Here is a 19946-nt window from a genome sequence, read left to right on the forward strand (position 1 = left end):
TTATAGTAAATACTGAATGTATATGTATAGTAGACACTGAATAATTCATAGAGGATACTGAATAATTCATAGAATATACTAAATAATTCATAGTGAATACTAATTAATTCATAGTGAATTAAATACTTCATAGTAGATACTAAATAGTTATAGTAGACACTAAATAATTCTTAGTGGTTACTGATTAATTCATATTAGATTTGGAAAGTGCACACTAATTAACAAATAAATTTTAGTGTTACAAGGTTTCAAGGTGTCATTAAGAGGATTTAATTCAGGACTAATTAGCAGCTCATCTTATCTAAACTGTGTGACTGAATCGATTGAATCGGATGAATTTGGCAAATACTCTGTTTAAAAGGGACTCAAAACTGCATCAGGACAGGCCAACTGAATGCATGTAAAAGAAAGATGCAAAAGGCATTGTGGGAAATGTATTTTCTGTAGTGAATTGGCACAGTTACAGTGATTTTCTCGTGTAGTTCAGCACAGCCATCAACACTACAGTCAAGGTAATTTTTTACAGCTAACAGTTAAAGTGAGGCCTGGCTGCATTTTCCTGGGTGTCCTCCACCTGGAGCCAGACTTTAGGAGTTGTTATGCTAAAGCTGTGGCGCCTTATGTGTCCATATTCCTCACAGACTGCACCACCTTTACCAGACTCAGGCACTGAATTTCAGCCTCTGTTGTTTTTTGTTGTCTTTGTTATTTACCTCAGACTGTGAAGCAGCAGTTTTCAGACCTGATGCTGACAGAAGGAACAGATGGAGAGGACGGAGACGCTACACAGATTGCAAGAGTGCTGTGAGTAATCCCACTGTCCCACCTTTTAGCTTTGCTGACATCATCATCAGTTTCCACCCACCTGTATTCCAACAGCCTCCGCCCTGCTGCCCTGGGATTGGCTGCAAGCTCAGATCACTAATAGTGGTCTAAGTTCAGGAGGCGGGTCACTAATAGTGAAGTCTAGTGCAGGTGGCAGGTCACTAATAGTGAAGTCTAGTGCAGGTGGCAGGTCACTAATAGTGAAGTCTAGTGCAGGTGGCACTACTAGCTGATCCAAGAGCAGGAGGCAGGTCACTACAAACCAGTCCTAGAGCAGAAGGGCAAGTCACTACTAACCAATCCTAGAGCAGGAGGCAGGTCACCACTAACCAGTCCTAGTACAGGAAGCAGGCCACTACTAACCAATCCTAGAGCAGGAGGCAGGTCACCACTAACCAGTCCTAGTACAGGAAGCAGGCCACTACTAACCAATCCTAGAGCAGGAGGCAGGTCACCACTAACCAGTCCTAGTACAGGAAGCAGGCCACTACTAACCAATCCTAGAGCAGGAGGCAGGTCACCACTAACCAGTCCTAGTACAGGAAGCAGGCCACTACTAACCAATCCTAGAGCAGGAGGCAGGTCACTACTAACCAATCCTAGAGCAAGAGGCAGGTCACTACTAACCAATCCTAGTGCAGGAGGCAGGTCACCACTAACCAGTCCTAGTACAGGAAGCAGGCCACTACTAACCAATCCTAGAGCAGGAGGCAGGTCACCACTAACCAGTCCTAGTACAGGAAGCAGGCCACTACTAACCAATCCTAGAGCAGGAGGCAGGTCACTACTAACCAATCCTAGAGCAAGAGGCAGGTCACTACTAACCAATCCTAGTGCAGGAGGCAGGTCACCACTAACCAGTCCTAGTACAGGAAGCAGGCCACTACTAACCAATCCTAGAGCAGGAGGCAGGTCACCACTAACCAGTCCTAGTGCAGGAAGCAGGCCACTACTAACCAATCCTAGAGCAAGAGGCAGGTCACTACTAACCAGTCCTAGTACAGGAAGCAGGTCACTACTAACCAGTCCTAGTACAGGAAGCAGGTCACTACTAACCAGTCCTAGTACAGGAGGAAGGTCACTACTAACCAATCCTAGAGCAAGAGGCAGGTCACTACTAACCAGTCCTAGTGCAGGAGGCAGGTCACTACTAACCAGTCCTAGTACAGGAAGCAGGCCACTACTAACCAATCCTAGAGCAAGAGGCAGGTCACTACTAACCAGTCCTAGTACAGGAAGCAGGCCACTACTAACCAGTCCTAGTACAGGAGGAAGGTCACTACTAACCAATCCTAGTGCAGGAGGAAGGTCACTACTAACCAGTCCTAGTACAGGAGGAAGGTCACTACTAACCAATCCTAGTGCAGGAGGAAGGTCACTACTAACCAATCCTAGAGCAGGTACACAACTAAACAGGTCTAGTGTTAGACACGAGAAACCACTAACCAGTCCCAGCTCAGAAGGAAGGTCACTAATAGCCAGGGCCAGCTTGTGAGAAAGGTCACTAATAGCCAGGGCCAGCTTGTGAGAAAGGTCACTAATAGCCAGGGCCAGCTCGTGAGAAAGGTCACTTATAGCCAGGGCCAGCTCGTGAGAAAGGTCACTTATAGCCAGGGCCAGTCTGGGGGGATTTGTTGGGGAATTGTGGGGAACACACTGCCAGCAGATCACATGGCAGCGTGACGGGACGAGCACCGGGGGATTCTGTTAAACCTGCTGTTCTGATTTCATTCCCTTCTTCTTTTTAGTTTTCACACCTGCACGTCTAAAAATAGGACTGCTGTGTGGTGTGACCGCTGTCTGAAACGTGTTAATCAGGTGACAGCTAACGAGCGGTGGTCCTACATTAATTCAGCCTAATTAAAAGTTTCATCACCCGCGGCCCACGTCAGTGTCTGTTAGTCGTGATCGGTTGGAAATGTCTCAGGCTCACTCTCAAACGCCTCACTGCTCACTATATAGTTCAACACATACACTAGCTGGCCACATTATTAGAAACACCTACCTTGTGCTTCCACACACTGGCCACTTTATTAGAAACACTTTACAAGTACTTTACAATTACACTATATTGTACAGTTATAAACTGTAGATCATCTCCACCCTATTTAGCACTGGTTTCTGGCCAATGAGTGAAAGCACAAGGTAGGTGTTTCTAATAATGTGGCCAGTGAGTGAAAGCACAAGGTAGGTGTTTCTAATAATGTGGCCAGTGAGTGAAAGCACAAGGTACGTGTTTCTAATAAAGTGGCCAGAGATTGGAAGCGCAAGGTAGGGGTTTCTAATAAAGTGACCAGTGAGTGAAAGCACAAGGTAGGTGTTTCTAATAAAGTGGCCAGTGAGTGGAAGCACAAGGAAGGTGTTTCTAATAAAGTGGCCAGTGAGTGAAAGCACAAGGTAGGTGTTTCTAATAAAGTGGCCAGAGAGTGGAAGCACAAGGTAGGTGTTTCTAATAATGTGGCCAATGAGTGGAAGCACAAGGGAGGTGTTTCTAATAAAGTAGCCAGTGAGTGAAAGCACATGTAGGGGTTTCTAATAAAGTGGCCAGTGAGTGGAGTCACAGGGTAGGGGTTTCTAATAAAGTGGCCAGTGAGTGAAAGCACATGTAGGTGTTTCTAATAAAGTGGCCAGTGAGTGGAAGCACAAGGAAGGTGTTTCTAATAAAGTGGCCAGTGAGTGAAAGCACAAGGTAGGTGTTTCTAATAATGTGGCCAATGAGTGGAAGCACAAGGGAGGTGTTTCTAATAAAGTGGCCAGTAAATGAAAGCAGAGTAGGTGTTTCTAATAAAGTGGCCAGTAAATGAAAGCACAAGGTAGGTGTTTCTAATAAAGTGGCCAGTAAATGTAGTTTGGGATTCGTTTTTTGGCCTTTTTAAAGGCAGTTAGTCACGACGCAGGCCACAGAGCCTCAGTTCGTGAGATCTCATCCCTCTTCATCCCCTTTTTTCGCTTCTTGTCTCCCACAGCACTCCTCTATTGATGTGTGAGTCCTCGATTAAGAATGGGTCTGGCTGACCTTTCAGAATCATTAGGCACTTCACTAGCATATTTAGCTGCGCCTGCCGTACCGAGAAATTGCACTCTTGGGGATGTGCAGCTGTCCGACTCGTGCTCGTGAATGCCCTAATGGCCCTCGTTGTTGCCGTGCAGTGGTATTGTTTCCTGTTTTGATGTCGGTGCGTTCCTCAGTGTCCTCACAGCTCAAGTAGGCCATTTATCGCTTTGAAGATCTACGCGGATGCGGAATACGGCACGCTGCACAGCGGGTCGCCTCACGCATTAAGACTGGAAACGGCTCTCCTGCATAATTCGTTCTGAAACTCAGCCACTCTCTCAAACACACTTTTGAACAAAGCGCTTGCTGTCTTGCTGACCTTGGGCTTCTGACCCTGCAGGCAGAGGAAAGTGCACCTGCAGACCCTCAGAGAGAGGTCGGAGGTCGAGAAGATGAGCCCCCGGGAGCGAATGAGGCTACGGAAGCTGCAGGCTGCGGACGAACGGGCGAGGAAGCTGAAGTGAGGCATAATTCTGGTCAAAATTTCAATCTTGGCTTCGGGCTAATAATAAATGACCCCAGTTAGCCACCAATTAGCATGTTCTCTACTTTCCTGAAGGCCGAACATTCGCTGAACTTTCGCTTCTCAAGATGGGAGAATATTAACGTATTAAAGTATTTGCTAATTAACTCTCATTACTGACAGCAGTATCAAGCACTTCGCATGTTAATTTAGCAGCTAATCGATTAAAGCTAATTGGCTAAAGCTGATTGTGGTAATTACAGACAGTCTACTGACACTTTACACTGATAGGCGGGGCCAATTTAGTATATAACCTATTAAAAACCTATTAAGATAATTAGCCCTGAGTGGCTCAGCAGGCTGCTGTGCTGCCACTATGGCCCAGGGGTCACGGGTTCGAATCAAGACTGTCATATTCATCATTAGTTTTGGACACAGATGAAATTTGGCCTCTACCTTTAACCCATCAGTGCAATGAAGGGTCTTGCTCAAGGGCCCAATAGCACCAACCTGCCGAGCCGGGCTATCCCACCCACAACCCTGTCATCAATAGTCCGGTGCTCTAACCGCCGAGCCACCACTGCCCCCAAATCCCGAGCCATGGCGCTTTGCCATCAGCAATCGGAGTCTGAGAGGGCACAGTTGGCCGTGCCGTCTCCGGTTGGGTAGATGGCGCTCTCTCTCTCCCCTCATCACTCTTAAGCAATGCTGGCCGGCACAGGGGTCGGTTAGCTGGTGCGGTACGGCTGGGGACCCAATGCCACATCAACAGCAGCTGGAAAAGAGGCGGTCCTTACACTACTAGTGTCGGGGGCATTGCTAGTGCTGGGGGAGCTACGAACGGGTGGGTTAATTGGCAGAACCAAAAATTTTACCAAAATAAAAAAAGGGTTACCAAAATGACCTTATAACAATAGTGGAACCTGTTTTGGTGCTATATAGAACCCCCTTTTGTTTAGAGAAAGCAGGCAAGTGGTTTCCATCATAGACATTAATCATAACCTAGTCACCAGGCAATTAACCCTTTAAGCCCTCAGATGATGCTTTGGCTCTGCGTAGCATCATTGCTTTGCTAAAGAAGCGCTGGAGGACAAAAGCATGTATTTAGCTTCACTGTCACGCGGTCTGTTTGAAGGACACTTGTAATATAAGCCATGTGTTCTCGTTCCCCGTAACGATCCATTGGGATATTGTCATGAATATTCCTGTCTGTAGTAATGTATGGAAAATAGAGCAGCACAGCTGGCTGCCTGGTTAACCACTGATGATCCTATAAGCTTCTAAACTGATATACACTGAACGACACACACCTGGGTTTCAGGTTCTGCTGGATTCTATGCATAATTCATTATGCTGTTTTCTTCAACAGACAAATCGTGGAGGAGAAATATCAGGAGAACCACCATCGCATGATGGAGCTTCGATCTAGACACTTCCAGAATATTAGCGTGAATGTTCTGAAGGTAGACCTGAATTTCATTTGACCTGAATTTAGACGTGATTAGATAAACTAGGTGTTTTGTTTATTTGTTTATATGTATTTATTTTTAATGTGTGTGTTTTTAACAAATAAACTGTACATGGCCGGATATGAGCATATTTAATAAAACCCATATCTAATGTGAAGGAGAAAACTGAAGACAGCCAGACTCCGCAAACTGCAGGGCAGGATTTTACACCAAGCAGTCATTCTGGACCAATAGGGAAGCAGATTGCTGACAGGCTATCTGAGCAAGCAGAACATGGTGAGTGCTGTATATCGGTTGTATATTGTATATCAGTCTTTATTGTCTATATAACACTAAATGTGTGACAGCCATTCAACCCCGTCACGTTCAAATATATTAAAGGGTTAAATGTGACTGGGTTGAATGGCTGTTACAGAGTTGAAATGTTGTCACTTTTCTATTGATTCAATCCTGTAAAAACATACAAACATACATTTTTGAACATGCAAGAACCATTCAATCCTGTTGCATTAAAAAATGTTATGGGGTTGAATGTGACAGGGTTGAATCAATAAAAAAGTACCAATTTACTCTAACATCCACTCAACCCCGTCACATTAGAAATGTTATAGGGTAAAACGGTTGTTACAATGTAAAAAGGAATAAAAAAAGGGAGAGTTTTTGAACTCTGTAACAACCGTTCAACCCTGTCACGTTATATTAAATATTAAGAAGTTAAATGTGACGGGGTTGAATTGTTGTTACAGAGTTCAATGTCCCTTTTTTCATTCTTTCTACCCTGTAAAAATCATTCAATCCTGTCAGACTCAACCCTAATTTTTTTAATGTGACGGCGTTGAGTGGTTGTTACAGAGTTGAAAAACTGTCACTTTTTATTATTTTTCACATTGTAACATCCATTCAACCCTATAACATTTTTAATGTGACGGGGCTGAGTGGTTGTTAGAGTCAAATGTCACTTTTTTATTGCATCAACCCTGTCACATTCAACCCCATAATATTTTTTAATGTGACAGGGTTGAAGGGTTGTTAGAGCTGAATTATTATAAATGTTTTCATTGATTCATCTGTAACAACCACTCAATCAATCCCATCGCATTCAAAAATATTAGAATTTGAATGTTTTTTATAGGACTGAATCCATTAAAAAGTGGCAACAATTCAGAAAGACAAAAAGACTCAACTCTGTAACAGTCATCCAACCCTGTCACGTTAAAAAACAATATGGGGTTCAGTGTGACGGAGTTGAATGGTACCAGCCATTCAAGCTGTCACATTCAAAAATATTATGGGGTTGTATGTTTTGTACAGGATTGAATCAATAATCATTTAATCATTCATATTGTATATTATAGTTGAATTTCTGAATTGTTGTCACTTTTTAATGGATTCAAACCTAATATTTTTGAATGTGATGGGATTGATTGAATGGTTGTTACAGATGAATCAATGAAAACATTTACAATAATTCAGCTCTAACAACCCTTCAACCCTCTCATATTAAAAAATGTTATGGGGTTGAATGTGACGGGGTTGAATCAATAAAAAAGTGACATTTGACTCTAAACACTCAACCCCGGCACATTAAAAAACATTATGGGGTTGAATGTGACGGGTTGAATGATTTTTACAGGGTAGAAAGAGTTAAAAAATGATATTCAACTCTGTAACAACCATTCAACCCCATCACAATTAAAATATTTTATAGGGTTGAATGTTTTTTGCAGGGTTAAATTATTTAAAAATTACAGTCCTTCAACTCTAACAACCACTCAACCCCGTCACGCTAAAAATATTATGGGGCTGAATGTGACGGGGTTGAGCAGTTGTTACAGTCTTAAGTGAATGGGCATGTTTCCGCCCTCACCACGGATACCCATTCCTGACAGTGTGGTTTTAGTACACTAGAACTACAAAGCCAATGGTGGTGCCGGTGCTACATTATGGGATGTGTGGCAATTATGTCATCAATTTGACCATCTTCATAGACTGTTCTCTGGTTAATCAGTTATTCACGTGGATCAGTGAACAGTATCAAATATAAATGACCTGTTATGTCATAGCTCATAATGCACATTCCCGCCAATTCATTGTTAGCCTACGCTTTGATCGCAAACCGCAAGATGTCTTCCTATACCCTGCCAGTTAGCAAGGTGCTAACAGCGTGTCTCACTTACTCATCACACTCTCCTCAGACTGTGTGGAGGTGCTCAGTAATCTCTAATAGAGTGAAATATGCATTTATCACCATGCTTTTTCATGGGATATATATAACCTGCCACGCTAGCTGCATTAGCCTCATAGCTCCAGTAACTTAAGAAGCCAAACTTCTGACCTCAAACATGACTTGACAGATCGACTACATTTGGGGTAAGACAGGAAACTAGATTTTCCGATGACCCATCGCTTTAATGGCACTAAGTGCATTCAGCAGTGCAGAAGAACAGGCACTGAAACACAGATTTGGGTTCAGGCTCAGCTGTGATGCTGGTCTGAGTGGCTATCAGGGTGGTAATGCGAATACGGCCGCTGAGTGAGGCCTGAGGGAATAATGGGTGTGGATGGTAATGGGGTGTATTCATAAAGGTGAGAGGAGCTGCTGGTGTGTGTGCAGCGAGGGACATCAGATGGTGTTTTTGGGGGCCATTTGACTGCAGACTCCATGGGGAGTGGCGAAACTGTTGTGAATGCGGTTCTTCTCATCAGCATCGCAGCCCGGCGCAATCATTCACACTGGACCCATCATGTCTCAGATATGGGAGAGAGCATTCAGGGATAGAAGGAAAAATGAAGACATGCATGATACCACTTTCTCTTATCTGAGACTGATACTGATATCCATACTCATCCTCATCCATCCTTCTCAATCAATACCCATGATCATCCATATACATACCACTCCATCCCCATTCCTAACATACCACCCATATGCCCATCCATACACTCCATACAATACATACCAATCCATGTCCATCCACTGTCCCACCCATACCAATCCATACCCATCCATAACTAGCTACATCAGCCCATATCCATTCAGATCCACCCGTACCCATCCATGACCATCTATTTCAACCGATACCAACCCATTACCCATTTAGACCCACTTATGTCCATCCATACACCTCCATACCATCCATATCCACCCACACTCAACCGTGCCATCCCCATCCACACCTTTTTTTTTCACCCATATTCATTCCTACCCATCCAAATCCATATAAACCCTTCCATATCCACCCATGCTGTCCCTATCCCAATTCAAACATTTTCCTATTCATCCCATATTCATCCATAGCATCCATATATACCAAATACCTATATCTACCTTATCCATCTATAGCAACCAATATCCATTCATACCCACCCGTATCCATCCACGCCCATCCATAACCAGCTATGTCAACCAATATCCATTCATACCCATCTATACCCATCCATACCCATATATACCCATCTGTATCTACCCATATCCATCCATACCCATCTATACCCATTCATATTCATCCATACCCATCAATATCTATCCATTTTTATCCATACCCATCCATACCCATCTATACCCATCCATATTAACCCATATTCATCCATACTCATCTATACCCATCCATATCTACCCATATTCATCCATACTTATCAATACCCATCCATATACATCGATATTCATCTATACCCATCCATATTCATCCATACTCATCTATACCATCCATATCTATCCATACCCATCCATACCCATCTATACCATCCATATCTACCCATATTCATCCATACCCACCTATACCCATCCATATCTACACATATCTATACATACCCATCTATACACATCCATATTCATCCATACCTATCTATACCATCCATATTTACCTATACTCATCCATACCTATCCATACCCATTCATATTCATCCATACCATCAGTATCTACCCATATTGATACATACCCATCTATACCCATTTATATCTACCCATATTCATTCATACCCATCCATACCTATACCATACCCATACCATATTAATCCGCACCCGCCCGTACCCCTAAATCTTTGCACATACTCATTCATATCCATATTTATCTATACCCACCCATAACCATTCATGCCCACCCATACCAACCCATATCCATGCCATCACCATACCTGCCCATACGCATCCATGCCTAATCCATACCTATCCTTACCCACCCATGCTCATGCACGAATAGTAGCATGTCTTCCTCGGAGGACAGGGCTAGAATTCTCAGAGGCTTTCCTAATGCATATTCTGAATACACTTCGATTTGCTTAGTCTAATACACCCTGCTGTTTGAACTGCTGCTGTTGGCTGATGGCAGCAGGCATATTCAACATCCAGAACATGTTATTATTACAAAGAACCCACGGGAGAGAGAGAGAGAGAGAGAGAGAGAGAGAGAGAGAGAGAGAACCAAACAGAATCAAAGAAAAAAGCTGAAGATCAGAAAGTCTTCCAGTCAGAGTTATCTATTATTGATGAGCTGTTTCAGGAGATGATGCTCACTTTCAAATGCTTCTCCACTGGAAAGCCGTTTCTGAGCTGTGTGTCTGTACAGATGGCTTTCAGGCTTTTCTAATAGCATTTTTTAAAAAGCAACCAGAAGATGGCATTTCCACCACTTTTGGAGTCGCTCAGTCCCGGCACAGCATATTCCCTCAGTACTTTCAGTCATTTCAATGGAAATGCATTTGAACTGTAAATCTGGAAGCGAGCTTGGTGTTTTTCTCCATAGGTGAGCGAGCAGGTCATCATTTACAACAACTAAAAAAAGTTGTTCTGCCCAGTGTAATACACATTTACGAAATTAAACATATTTACTTCATTAAAATAGACTATATATATATATATATATATTATATATATATATATATATATATATATGTATATAAGCTGTCCTCTCACTGTGTCCTCTCAGCGCAATGTGCAGTTAGCATCCTAAACAGTTGGATTGTAGCTGGTTCGTTTTTAGCCTAGCCCTCACTTGCCGTAGCGGGTTTGGCTTTCTCAAGCCTTACCGTTACTTCTGATAACACCACTACCTGCCAGTGAGCTACCACAGCATGTGGGAGACCAGGGTTCGATTCCTGGTCTGGGTGACTGTGGGTGCTGTGCTACACCAGCACCCACAGAGTCCTTGGGCAAGACTCCCAACCCTACACTACCCTACCTTGTGTGTCGCTCTGGATGAAGAGCATCAGCTAAACGCCATCAGTGTAAATGTTTAGCTCCAGTCTGGTTCAGCGGATGTAGCTCAGTTTGTTCTTGAGGGAGCGGACAATGGAGAAAGGAGACGGTGAAAGCTAGCATCAGCTAGCGTTAGCTTTTAGCCTAGCGCGCATCCCTGTTTGCTCCCTGGGCTTTTGCTTTTACAGTGGCACAGGAAAAGGTGGAGGTTATGAGTCTTTGAGGTTGTAATTGAGGAGTAAGGAGTGAAGACTGTGATGGGTGGAGCACCAATCACTGCTCCACAGCTTCTCAATACTGGGGGGCTTTATACATACCCTTTTAGTCCACGCCTGGCATTAGGCAGCATGGTGGCAATAGGGTCATCATGTTTAGTGGGCAGCGGTGGCTCAGCGGTTAGAGCTCCGGGCTGTCGATAACAGGGTTGTGGGTTCGATTCCCGGGCTCAGCAAGCTGCCACTGTTGGGCCCTTGAGCAAGGCCCTTTACCCTCTCTGCTGGAGTTGGCTGCCCACCGCTCTGGGTGTGTGTGTGTACTCACTGCCCCTAACACATGTGTGTGTGTGAGTGTGTGTTCACTAAAATACAAATACGTGCACCTTACTATCTGCACCAGAGAGTCCTATTGTATTGGCAGTACTTCTTCTCTACAGGGACTAGACAGGCTGTGTGTGTGTGTGCATTTGCACATCTGTATCACCAATAAGTAGCAGAATGCTAGCATTCATTAGATGGGGTGTCCACAAACATTTGGACAAATATTCGCACACATGTCCAGGACCGATTCTGCTCTTTGAGTATCCCAGCTTAGAAAGCCACAGGGAGGGTGAAGGGCCTTGCTCAGGGGCCCAACCGTAGCAGCCACAGGTTAGCTTGCACAACAGCATGACGGTAGGGGTCAGGGATAGTCCGGTCCAGCTAAACAAGGCTTTTCTCGAGTCCTTGTCCTATTTTTGATGATGTTGACCCTGAGAAATTACAGAGCACTTGTAGGGGTCTAAATTAGCCCACTGGTGAATCACGGTCTTAATGACCTCGTCATTATCATTATCCTAATCAAAGCCATGCTAAATGAAAGCTGCACGCCTCCTCCTTGACCCCAGTAATCGAGTTGGGGTATCATGATGATGATAAATCTCCGCTGGTGGTTTTTTCAGGAAGGCCGGGCCGGTTATGGATGGGTTCCGGGCGTTATTGATGCGAACGCTGCAGATTGCAGAGAAAATCGGGGCTTTTAAAAGAAAGAGGAGATGGATTGCCCTCTCTTAGGAGGCCGAGAGAAGAGCCAACCTGAGTGATTTATAATGTATACATGAGGATGTGCTGAATTTACAGTGCAGATTGGAATATGAAAACGCAAGAAGATGAATATGAAGAATATGATGAAGAAGAACACAATATTGAGCTGTCTGTAGCTGGAATGGGTATTTGTTGAGAGGGGGGGGGTAGCTCAACATCATTGCTTTGTGTTGACAAAAATAATAAATTAGTCCTTCTGTTATTGGATATGTTGGCTGGTTGCCATTGATCATAAAACCCATCAGTGTCACTAAATGTCACTTGCTTTAGCATCTCCAGCAATAGCTCCCTGTAAAAGCTCTGTTCTCCTAAATCAGATCTATGAATCACATGATATCCATTAAACTCCATTAACTATTTTTGCTATTTTGCATCTAAAAAATGAAAACAAATGTGTTTTATGAGCGTCATATATTTAAATATTGAAAAATTCACACATTCAAGCTGCCTAAAGTACAGCCTTCAGGTGGAGGTAGTTTCACACACTGATACTGTAACTAACCTCCTTTTTTAATATAGCCAAGATAGTATATATTACTGCTGTTATAATGTCTGCCATTCTAACAATAATTAAATATTATTAATAATGTTTATAATGGCAGACATTATATAATTATAATATAATGTAATATAATAAATATTATATAAAGATAATTAAATATCCAAAAAGAAAAGGAACAGACGCCCTCCCATATTTTATAAATAATTAATTAGCTAATTAAAAAATAATAATAATTAGACAATAAAATAAAAACACAGCTCCTCAATGCTGGGGGGCTTTATACCCCTCTAGCCCACACCTGGCATTAGGCAGCATGGTGCCAATAGGGTCATGATGTTTACTGTCTGCTCCTGCAGAGAGTCCTATTCTATTGGCAGTACTTTTTCTCTACATGGACTAGACAAGCTGTGTGTGTGCATTTGCACATCTGTGTCAGCAATAGGTGCAACTTAAAGTAACATTTGGACATGTAGTGTATCTTCAAAAGCATTTCTTTTGATGATGAAATCTTGATACAATGTAAAGATGAAAAAAATGGAAACGTATGTAACGTGTGAGGATATGTAAATGGAAGTCGTTTTCATTGGTCCGTTCACCAGGAGATGGCGCAGTGGAAGGGGCAGTGGCTGGGAATGCTAAGATTAAGCTGGAGAATAATACCTATGGCAAGTGCAGTTTGCAGCTCCTGCCAGAAAACCTCTGCAGTTCCCACCCCGACACTTCCTCCTCTCCTCCAAACCACTTTAAAGCTCCTCATATCAGCTCCTCTCACCCAGCCCTGTCTGCGTTCTGTCTTTACATTAAAGTTCTGAGCTCGACGTTTCAGGAGTTTAGTTCGGGGAGCTGCTGAGGGACCGAGGGAGGCTGCGTGCTCATAATCCTGGCTGTAAACGAGCGTCTGCGCCTGCCTGATGTTTCAGCCGAGCGTTAATGACTACACCAGGGACGCTGCTCCGTGTGCAGGTGCGGAACTCCATTCTGCATGGTAAACACTGACAATAGGAAAATGATGCATTGGCATACGTCCCCCCGTCTTCCCAACACAGCTTTTAGTGTCGTCTTCTGTTGTCTTAATGTTTGATGAAAGGGAAAGCTCACCAAACTGAAGCAGTGCGTGACCGGTGAAGTTTGGGGAGCGTGCTTCTGAGAGCTTGAGCTTCTTTAACTCTCCAGAGGAACTTTACTGAGAACTTTACTCAAACCGAGAAGCTCACACCGTGGATTTAATGCCGCACACTCAGCCGTGTATGATATAAAAGCAGCAGTATTGGCATGTGATGTCGGCGCTGGTCTGCCCACTATAGTGGGTATAATGTGTGTATAGTGTGTGTATAGTGTGTATATAATGTGTGTATAGTGGGTATTATGTGTGTATAGTGTGTGTATATAGTGTGTATATAGTGTGTGTATAGTGGGTATTATGTGTGTATAGTGTGTGTATAGTGTGTGCGTATAGTGTGTGTGTATAGTGTGTGTATAGTGGGTATTATGTGTGTATAGTGTGTGTATAATGTGTGTATAGTGTGTGTGTATAGTGTGTGTATAGTGTGTGTATAATGTGTGTATAGTGTGTGTATAGTGTATATAATGTGTGTATAGTGTGTATATAGTGTGTGTATAGTGGGTATTATGTGTGTATAGTGTGTGTGTGTATAATGTGTGTATAGTGTGTGTATAGTGAGTATTATGTGTGTATAGTGAGTATTATGTGTATGTAGTGTGTGTGTATAATGTGTGTATATAGTGTGTGTATAATGTGTGTATAGTGTGTGTATATAGTATGTTTGTATAATGTGTGTATAGTGTGTGTATATAGTATGTTTGTATAATGTGTGTATAGTGGGTATTATGTGTGTATAGTGTGTATATAGTATGTTTGTATAATGTGTGTATAGTGGGTATTATGTGTGTATAGTGTGTGTATAGTGTGTGTATATAGTATGTTTGTATAATGTGTGTATAGTGTGTATATAGTATGTTTGTATAATGTGTGTATAGAGTGTATTCAGGCTTCAGCCTGCACTACTAGGAGAGGTCAGAAGGTCAAACCAGGAGAACGAGTTAACGATAGTTAATAGTTGATCAGGTCAGCGAGTTTTTAGTAGCCTGTTCGATTCGACAGCACTCAATAAAACACGTTAGGGGGGGCAGAGGCGGAAGCCTGAGGGACGGGCACGGCCGGCAGCGGAAACACTGACTTTACTGTTTAATAAAACCTAGAATTCACTTCCTCCCCAAACTTATTCCCCGTAAACTGAGAGGAAACGTGCCGCGAGTCACCCCGGTGCCACGAGTCCTGAAGCTCCGGCAGACGTCCCTGCCAACGTCGGAATAGGCAAACAGCTAGAGGTTCAGGTGGGGCAGTAACAGTACCAGTACCAGCGCTGATTAAAATCAATGAAGACGTGTGTCAGGGGAGGCCTGTCTGAAAGCGCTGAGCATCGTGGGTAAGCCCCAGCCTCATTAACCCACCCACACTCATCTTTAATTCCTCCTATTCATCTCCATTAGCTCTAAGTTTAGAAGGAGCAAGAGTTTATGAGCGAGGATTAGTCCCCCTCTGGCCCTGAAAGTGGACGATCTGGAAGACGCTGGTCATTTTAGAGAGCATTCGGACGGGCTGTGTCGCCACCTGGTACGGGAACTGCACCGCACAAGAGCGGAAAGCTCTGCAGCTGCCCGGCGGCAGGAGGTACAGAGGCTTGAAGACCAGAACCGGTCAGTTCAGAGACAGCCTCCATCCTGAAGCAGTCAGGCTGCTGAATGAACAACAGCGCAGTGGACTGTGGACCTCATCTGCACCATCACACCTCCTCCCCACACACACACTCTGCACCTGCACTTACTACTGAAACCCCATGCTCAGTCACACACTGCACCCACAAACACTTACAGTATAGTGTGTATAATGTGTATATAGTGTGTATAGTGTGTGTGTGTATAGTGTGTATAATGTGTGTATAGTGTGTATATAATGTGTATAGTGTGTGTATAGTGTGTATAGTGTGTGTATATAGTGTGTATAATGTGTGTATAGTGTGTATAGTGTGTGTATAGCGTGGGCATAGTGTGTATTGTATGTGTGTATAGTGTGTGTGTGTGTGTAGTGTGTATAATGTGTGTATAGTGTGTGTATAGTGTGTATAGTGTGTGTAGTGTGGGCATAGTGTGTATTGTATGTGTGTATAGTGTGTGTAGTGTGGGCATAGTGTGTATTGTATGTGTGTATAGTGTGTGTAGTGTGGGCATAGTGTGTATTGTATGTGTGTATAGTGTGTGTATTGTGTATATAGTGTGTGTATAGTGTGTGTATAGTGTGTGTATAGTGTGTATTGTGTATGTAGTGTGTATAGTGTGTGTGTAGTGTGTATTGTGTATGTAGTGCGTGTAGTGTGTGTGTAGTGTGTGTATAGTGTGTGTATAGTGTGTATTGTGTATGTAGTGTATGTAGTGTGTGTAGTGTGTGTATAGTGTGTGTATAGTGTGTGTGTAGTGTGTGTATAGTGTGTATAGTGTGTGACTACAACACAAATACAGCCTATAATTTATCTCCTACCCAAACCCACCAGTGAAGCTACAACACGAGTCTTCTGAGTTTATATGGGATGATGATGATGATGATGAAGATGATGGTAAAATAGTGAATAGAGAATCTCAACTAATCCAGTTTTCTTTAGGGACTACTTTCTGTAGCTGCACTACACCCTGCAGCATGTATCCCTCCACCATTTTAATGATCTGGTTCTAAAAGCAGGTTCTAGAGCCGAACTCTTCTCAGAACTCTGGTAGAACCAGAGTCTCAGGCATCAGGCAGCGTCTTCATCACCATTAGGTGAAGAACTTTCTGTGAGGAGCTTTTAGAGGTATTTAAAGACATTGATAAATGCTTCCATTTGTAATATTAACAGTAATATTAATATTAATAGTAATATTAGTAATTAATAATAATTAGTAATATTAATTTATTTAGTGACATATTAAAAAATTAACTACTTTTAAAATAGAAACAATAAACTATTATTTAGTCATTTGATGCTCATAACTCATTAAAAAATAATGATATGACTTAAAATATTTAGTATTTACATGGTTGCATTCAAATTAATTCATCATTATTGTGAGTGTGTATTAAGTATTTATTATTTATTAAGTATAAGTATTAAGTATTTATTATTTATTATTTATTAAGTATTAAGTATTTATTATTTATTATTTATTTAGGTTGTGCCTGTGTGGGATGCTTCGTCTGCCTGGCTCTCAGCAGCTAACTGAACATCACTGACACCATTGATTAAGAGTTAAGGGTGTTTCATTAAGGTCAAGCAAGCGTTTGCTAATGCTGGCAGTGTTTAAATCATCTGGACCAGCGCTGACCGCCCTCTAGAGCTCATTTAACAAATCAGGAATTTAAACCCAGATTAGTGAAAATCATTTTACCCCCTGTCCAAGAAGCACGTCATTAATCTACATTTAAAGCCTCGTTTACTCCGAACTTCTGTATCCGGAAACTTTCCTCCTGGGCCAGCTCCCAGGAGACGACCCGACTCGACCCAGGCGGGAGGACCTGATACTTCTTTAATTAACGAATCGCTCTCTGCCTCTGGTCAGCTGCTAAATCCCCTTTCTAAAGGGCCAGAACATACGTCCACCCCTCTTTATCCCTCATTATTGAACAGCCTGTTTCTGTTATGGTGCTGTTAAGACTGATATATGTAAATGAGCATTGCTCTGATTGGCTGGCCTGTATTGACACTTTCTGTATCGACTATTCTAAACGCATTCATGCTGAAATATAAAACAGGCTGTTAAGGTGAGGCTACACTGCTGTAGGCTGAATGGGTGGAGCTAAACTGCTGTAGGCTGAATGGGTGGAGCTAAACTGCTGTAGGCTGAATGAGTGGAGCTAAACTGCTGTAGGCTTAATGGGTGGGGCTAAACTGCTATAGGCTGAATGGGTGGGGTTAAACTGCTGTAGGCTGAATGGGTGGGGTTAAACTGCTGTAGGCTGATTGGGTGGGGCTAAACTGCTGTAGGCTGAATGGGCGGGGCTAAACTGCTGTTGGCTGAATGGGTGGGGCTAAACTGCTGTAGGCTGAATGGGTGGATCTAAACTGCTGTAGGCTGAATGGGTGGAGCTAAACTGCTGTAGGCTGAATGGGTGGATCTAAACTGCTGTAGGCTGAATGGGTGGAGCTAAACTGCTGTAGGCTGAATGGGTGGAGCTAAACTGCTGTAGGCTGAATGGGCGGGGTTATGCTGCTGTAGGTTTGATATTTCAGTATTTGGATGCTTTAACTGAATGCTCCAGAGGCAGGAAGTGTCCGAGACCAGTTGTAAATCTGAACGTCTCTTTTCTAATATCAAAGTTTGTGCAAAATCTGAAGTGTCAGACGGACCTGAAGTTCTGCCCGCCTCGGCGCCACTGACAGTATAATTGAGTTGGAGCCTGCAGGCTTGTAATGGTGCGTCCATTGTGGGCCTCCTGGGGAGAGTTGTTCTTGCTGTGAAAAACAGCTAAATAAAGCCCCAATCATGGAGGTAAAGCGCGTAGATTGACTGACCACTGGTGGATACGTACACAGGGGCACGATGTTGGCTCTGCAATCGGCCTTCAGGGTTGATTTGTTCGCTAAATTACCCACATTCACGCTGTGTCTGTGGGCAGCTATTGACCAGCTCAGTCAGGCTTGGGAAATGCTAGATTGTTGGGCTGGAAATAACAAGTGGACCAGCACGTCTACAGCTCACTTTCCATCCTTTTGGCCCTTTATTGTTAAATACTGAAGCAAACATTATAAAAACGGTGGATTTCAGGAGAAGTGAAGCAATATCTTTGTGAAAATTAATAATTCATTATCTTAAATAATAATTAATTAATGTAGAAATAAAGCCAATAATGCATAATTAAATCAATACTTAAATGAAATAAAATAAAATCAGATGCATGTTTTCTGCCCCCTGCTGGATTATCTGCGCAATGCCAAGGAAGACGCTCTGACAGAAGCTGCGGCTGCAGCCGTCATAGAAGGGTGTTCCATTGTGAGAGACCCTTCGTAGACAGCCTAGACATGCAGCCTACGTTCAGAGCACTGATGCATCCTTCCCGGCCGTTGGTTACCCACAGTTCTTTGGGAACGTACAACACAAACACTAAACAGCACCAGGAAAATGGTGAAAACCGGAAACTCTGTAACCGCAAAGAAGCAACGAGCATTCTGGTGACATCACCACGCTGCCTCATTGGACCGTTCCATTTGTGCGACCAGTAGGCTACTAAGAAAGAGTCTTCATTGGGCGGTCCTATTGAGGACCCGCCCTACCTTTGGCTTCCAGGTCGTTTACTTCGCTGTTGCTTTCGTTTTTTCTAGGAAGTGCCGAAACGTCTGCCTTTGAACTGCCCTCTAGTGATTGTACAGCTGAACAGTCAGTCATGCCAGCGTAAAGGCTGCATAGGAGTATGTGGGCAGAGGCGGTTACATTACAGACAGTGCAATGGCAAGTGGGACCGGACCAGTCTGTCTTGACCCTTGACGCTCTGTCCACATTTTTCCAAAAGAGATGCTAACAGCATCAACATCTTAGCTTAGCATAGTTGTGGCTATTAATAAAGATAACCAGCTGCATCTATCAAGGGGGGGCGGGGGTTCTTGAAGAACCTGAGGCACTTGTCAAGAACCAAACTGTGATGTTTTAGCTGGGTCAGAACATCTTCAAAACATCAGGCAGGTCTTGTGGGATGTTCAGTACCTACCTAAAGTGCTCAAAGGAAGGACACAACAGGGCCATGGGTGCCCAAGGGCTGATTGATGCTCATGCAGGTCCCACCCACCTCACAACTTACAGACCTGCACGATCTGCTGCTGCTAACGTCTGAAGTCGTTCTTCTCCAGAGCGACTTACAAAAGTGCTTCACTGTTTACTGAAGAAGAACCTCAGCTAGTTTTAATAGAGTAATAATTAAAGATACCTCTAATCTTAGACTCTACTAAACACAAGTCAATATGGAGACTATAATACTCTTCTCTTCGCCTGAGTACTCTCAGAAGAGGAGGGTCTTCAGTCTGGGTTTGAAGACAGTGAGTGTTGGACTCTGCTGTTCGGACACCCAGGGGAAGCTCGTGTCACCACTTCAGTGCAGGA

At 43.3% G+C, this 19946-nt stretch overlaps 1 protein-coding gene across 4 annotated transcripts in view; it reads left to right on the forward strand.

The window, feature by feature from the left end:
• The window catches only part of nek11 (NIMA-related kinase 11), a 126486-nt gene that overhangs the window by 59595 nt on the left and 46945 nt on the right, over positions 1-19946 (forward strand). For all 4 annotated transcript variants that reach the window (XM_072692510.1, XM_072692509.1, XM_072692511.1 and 1 more), the window contains 4 exons: positions 714-804; positions 4221-4340; positions 5713-5806; positions 5971-6088. In XM_072692510.1, the coding sequence (XP_072548611.1) occupies positions 714-804; positions 4221-4340; positions 5713-5806; positions 5971-6088 (423 nt within the window). The remainder of the gene's footprint in view (positions 1-713; positions 805-4220; positions 4341-5712; positions 5807-5970; positions 6089-19946) is intronic.

Source organism: Salminus brasiliensis, chromosome 1, assembly GCF_030463535.1.
Source record: "Salminus brasiliensis chromosome 1, fSalBra1.hap2, whole genome shotgun sequence".
Classification (NCBI taxonomy): Eukaryota; Metazoa; Chordata; class Actinopteri; order Characiformes; family Bryconidae; genus Salminus; species Salminus brasiliensis.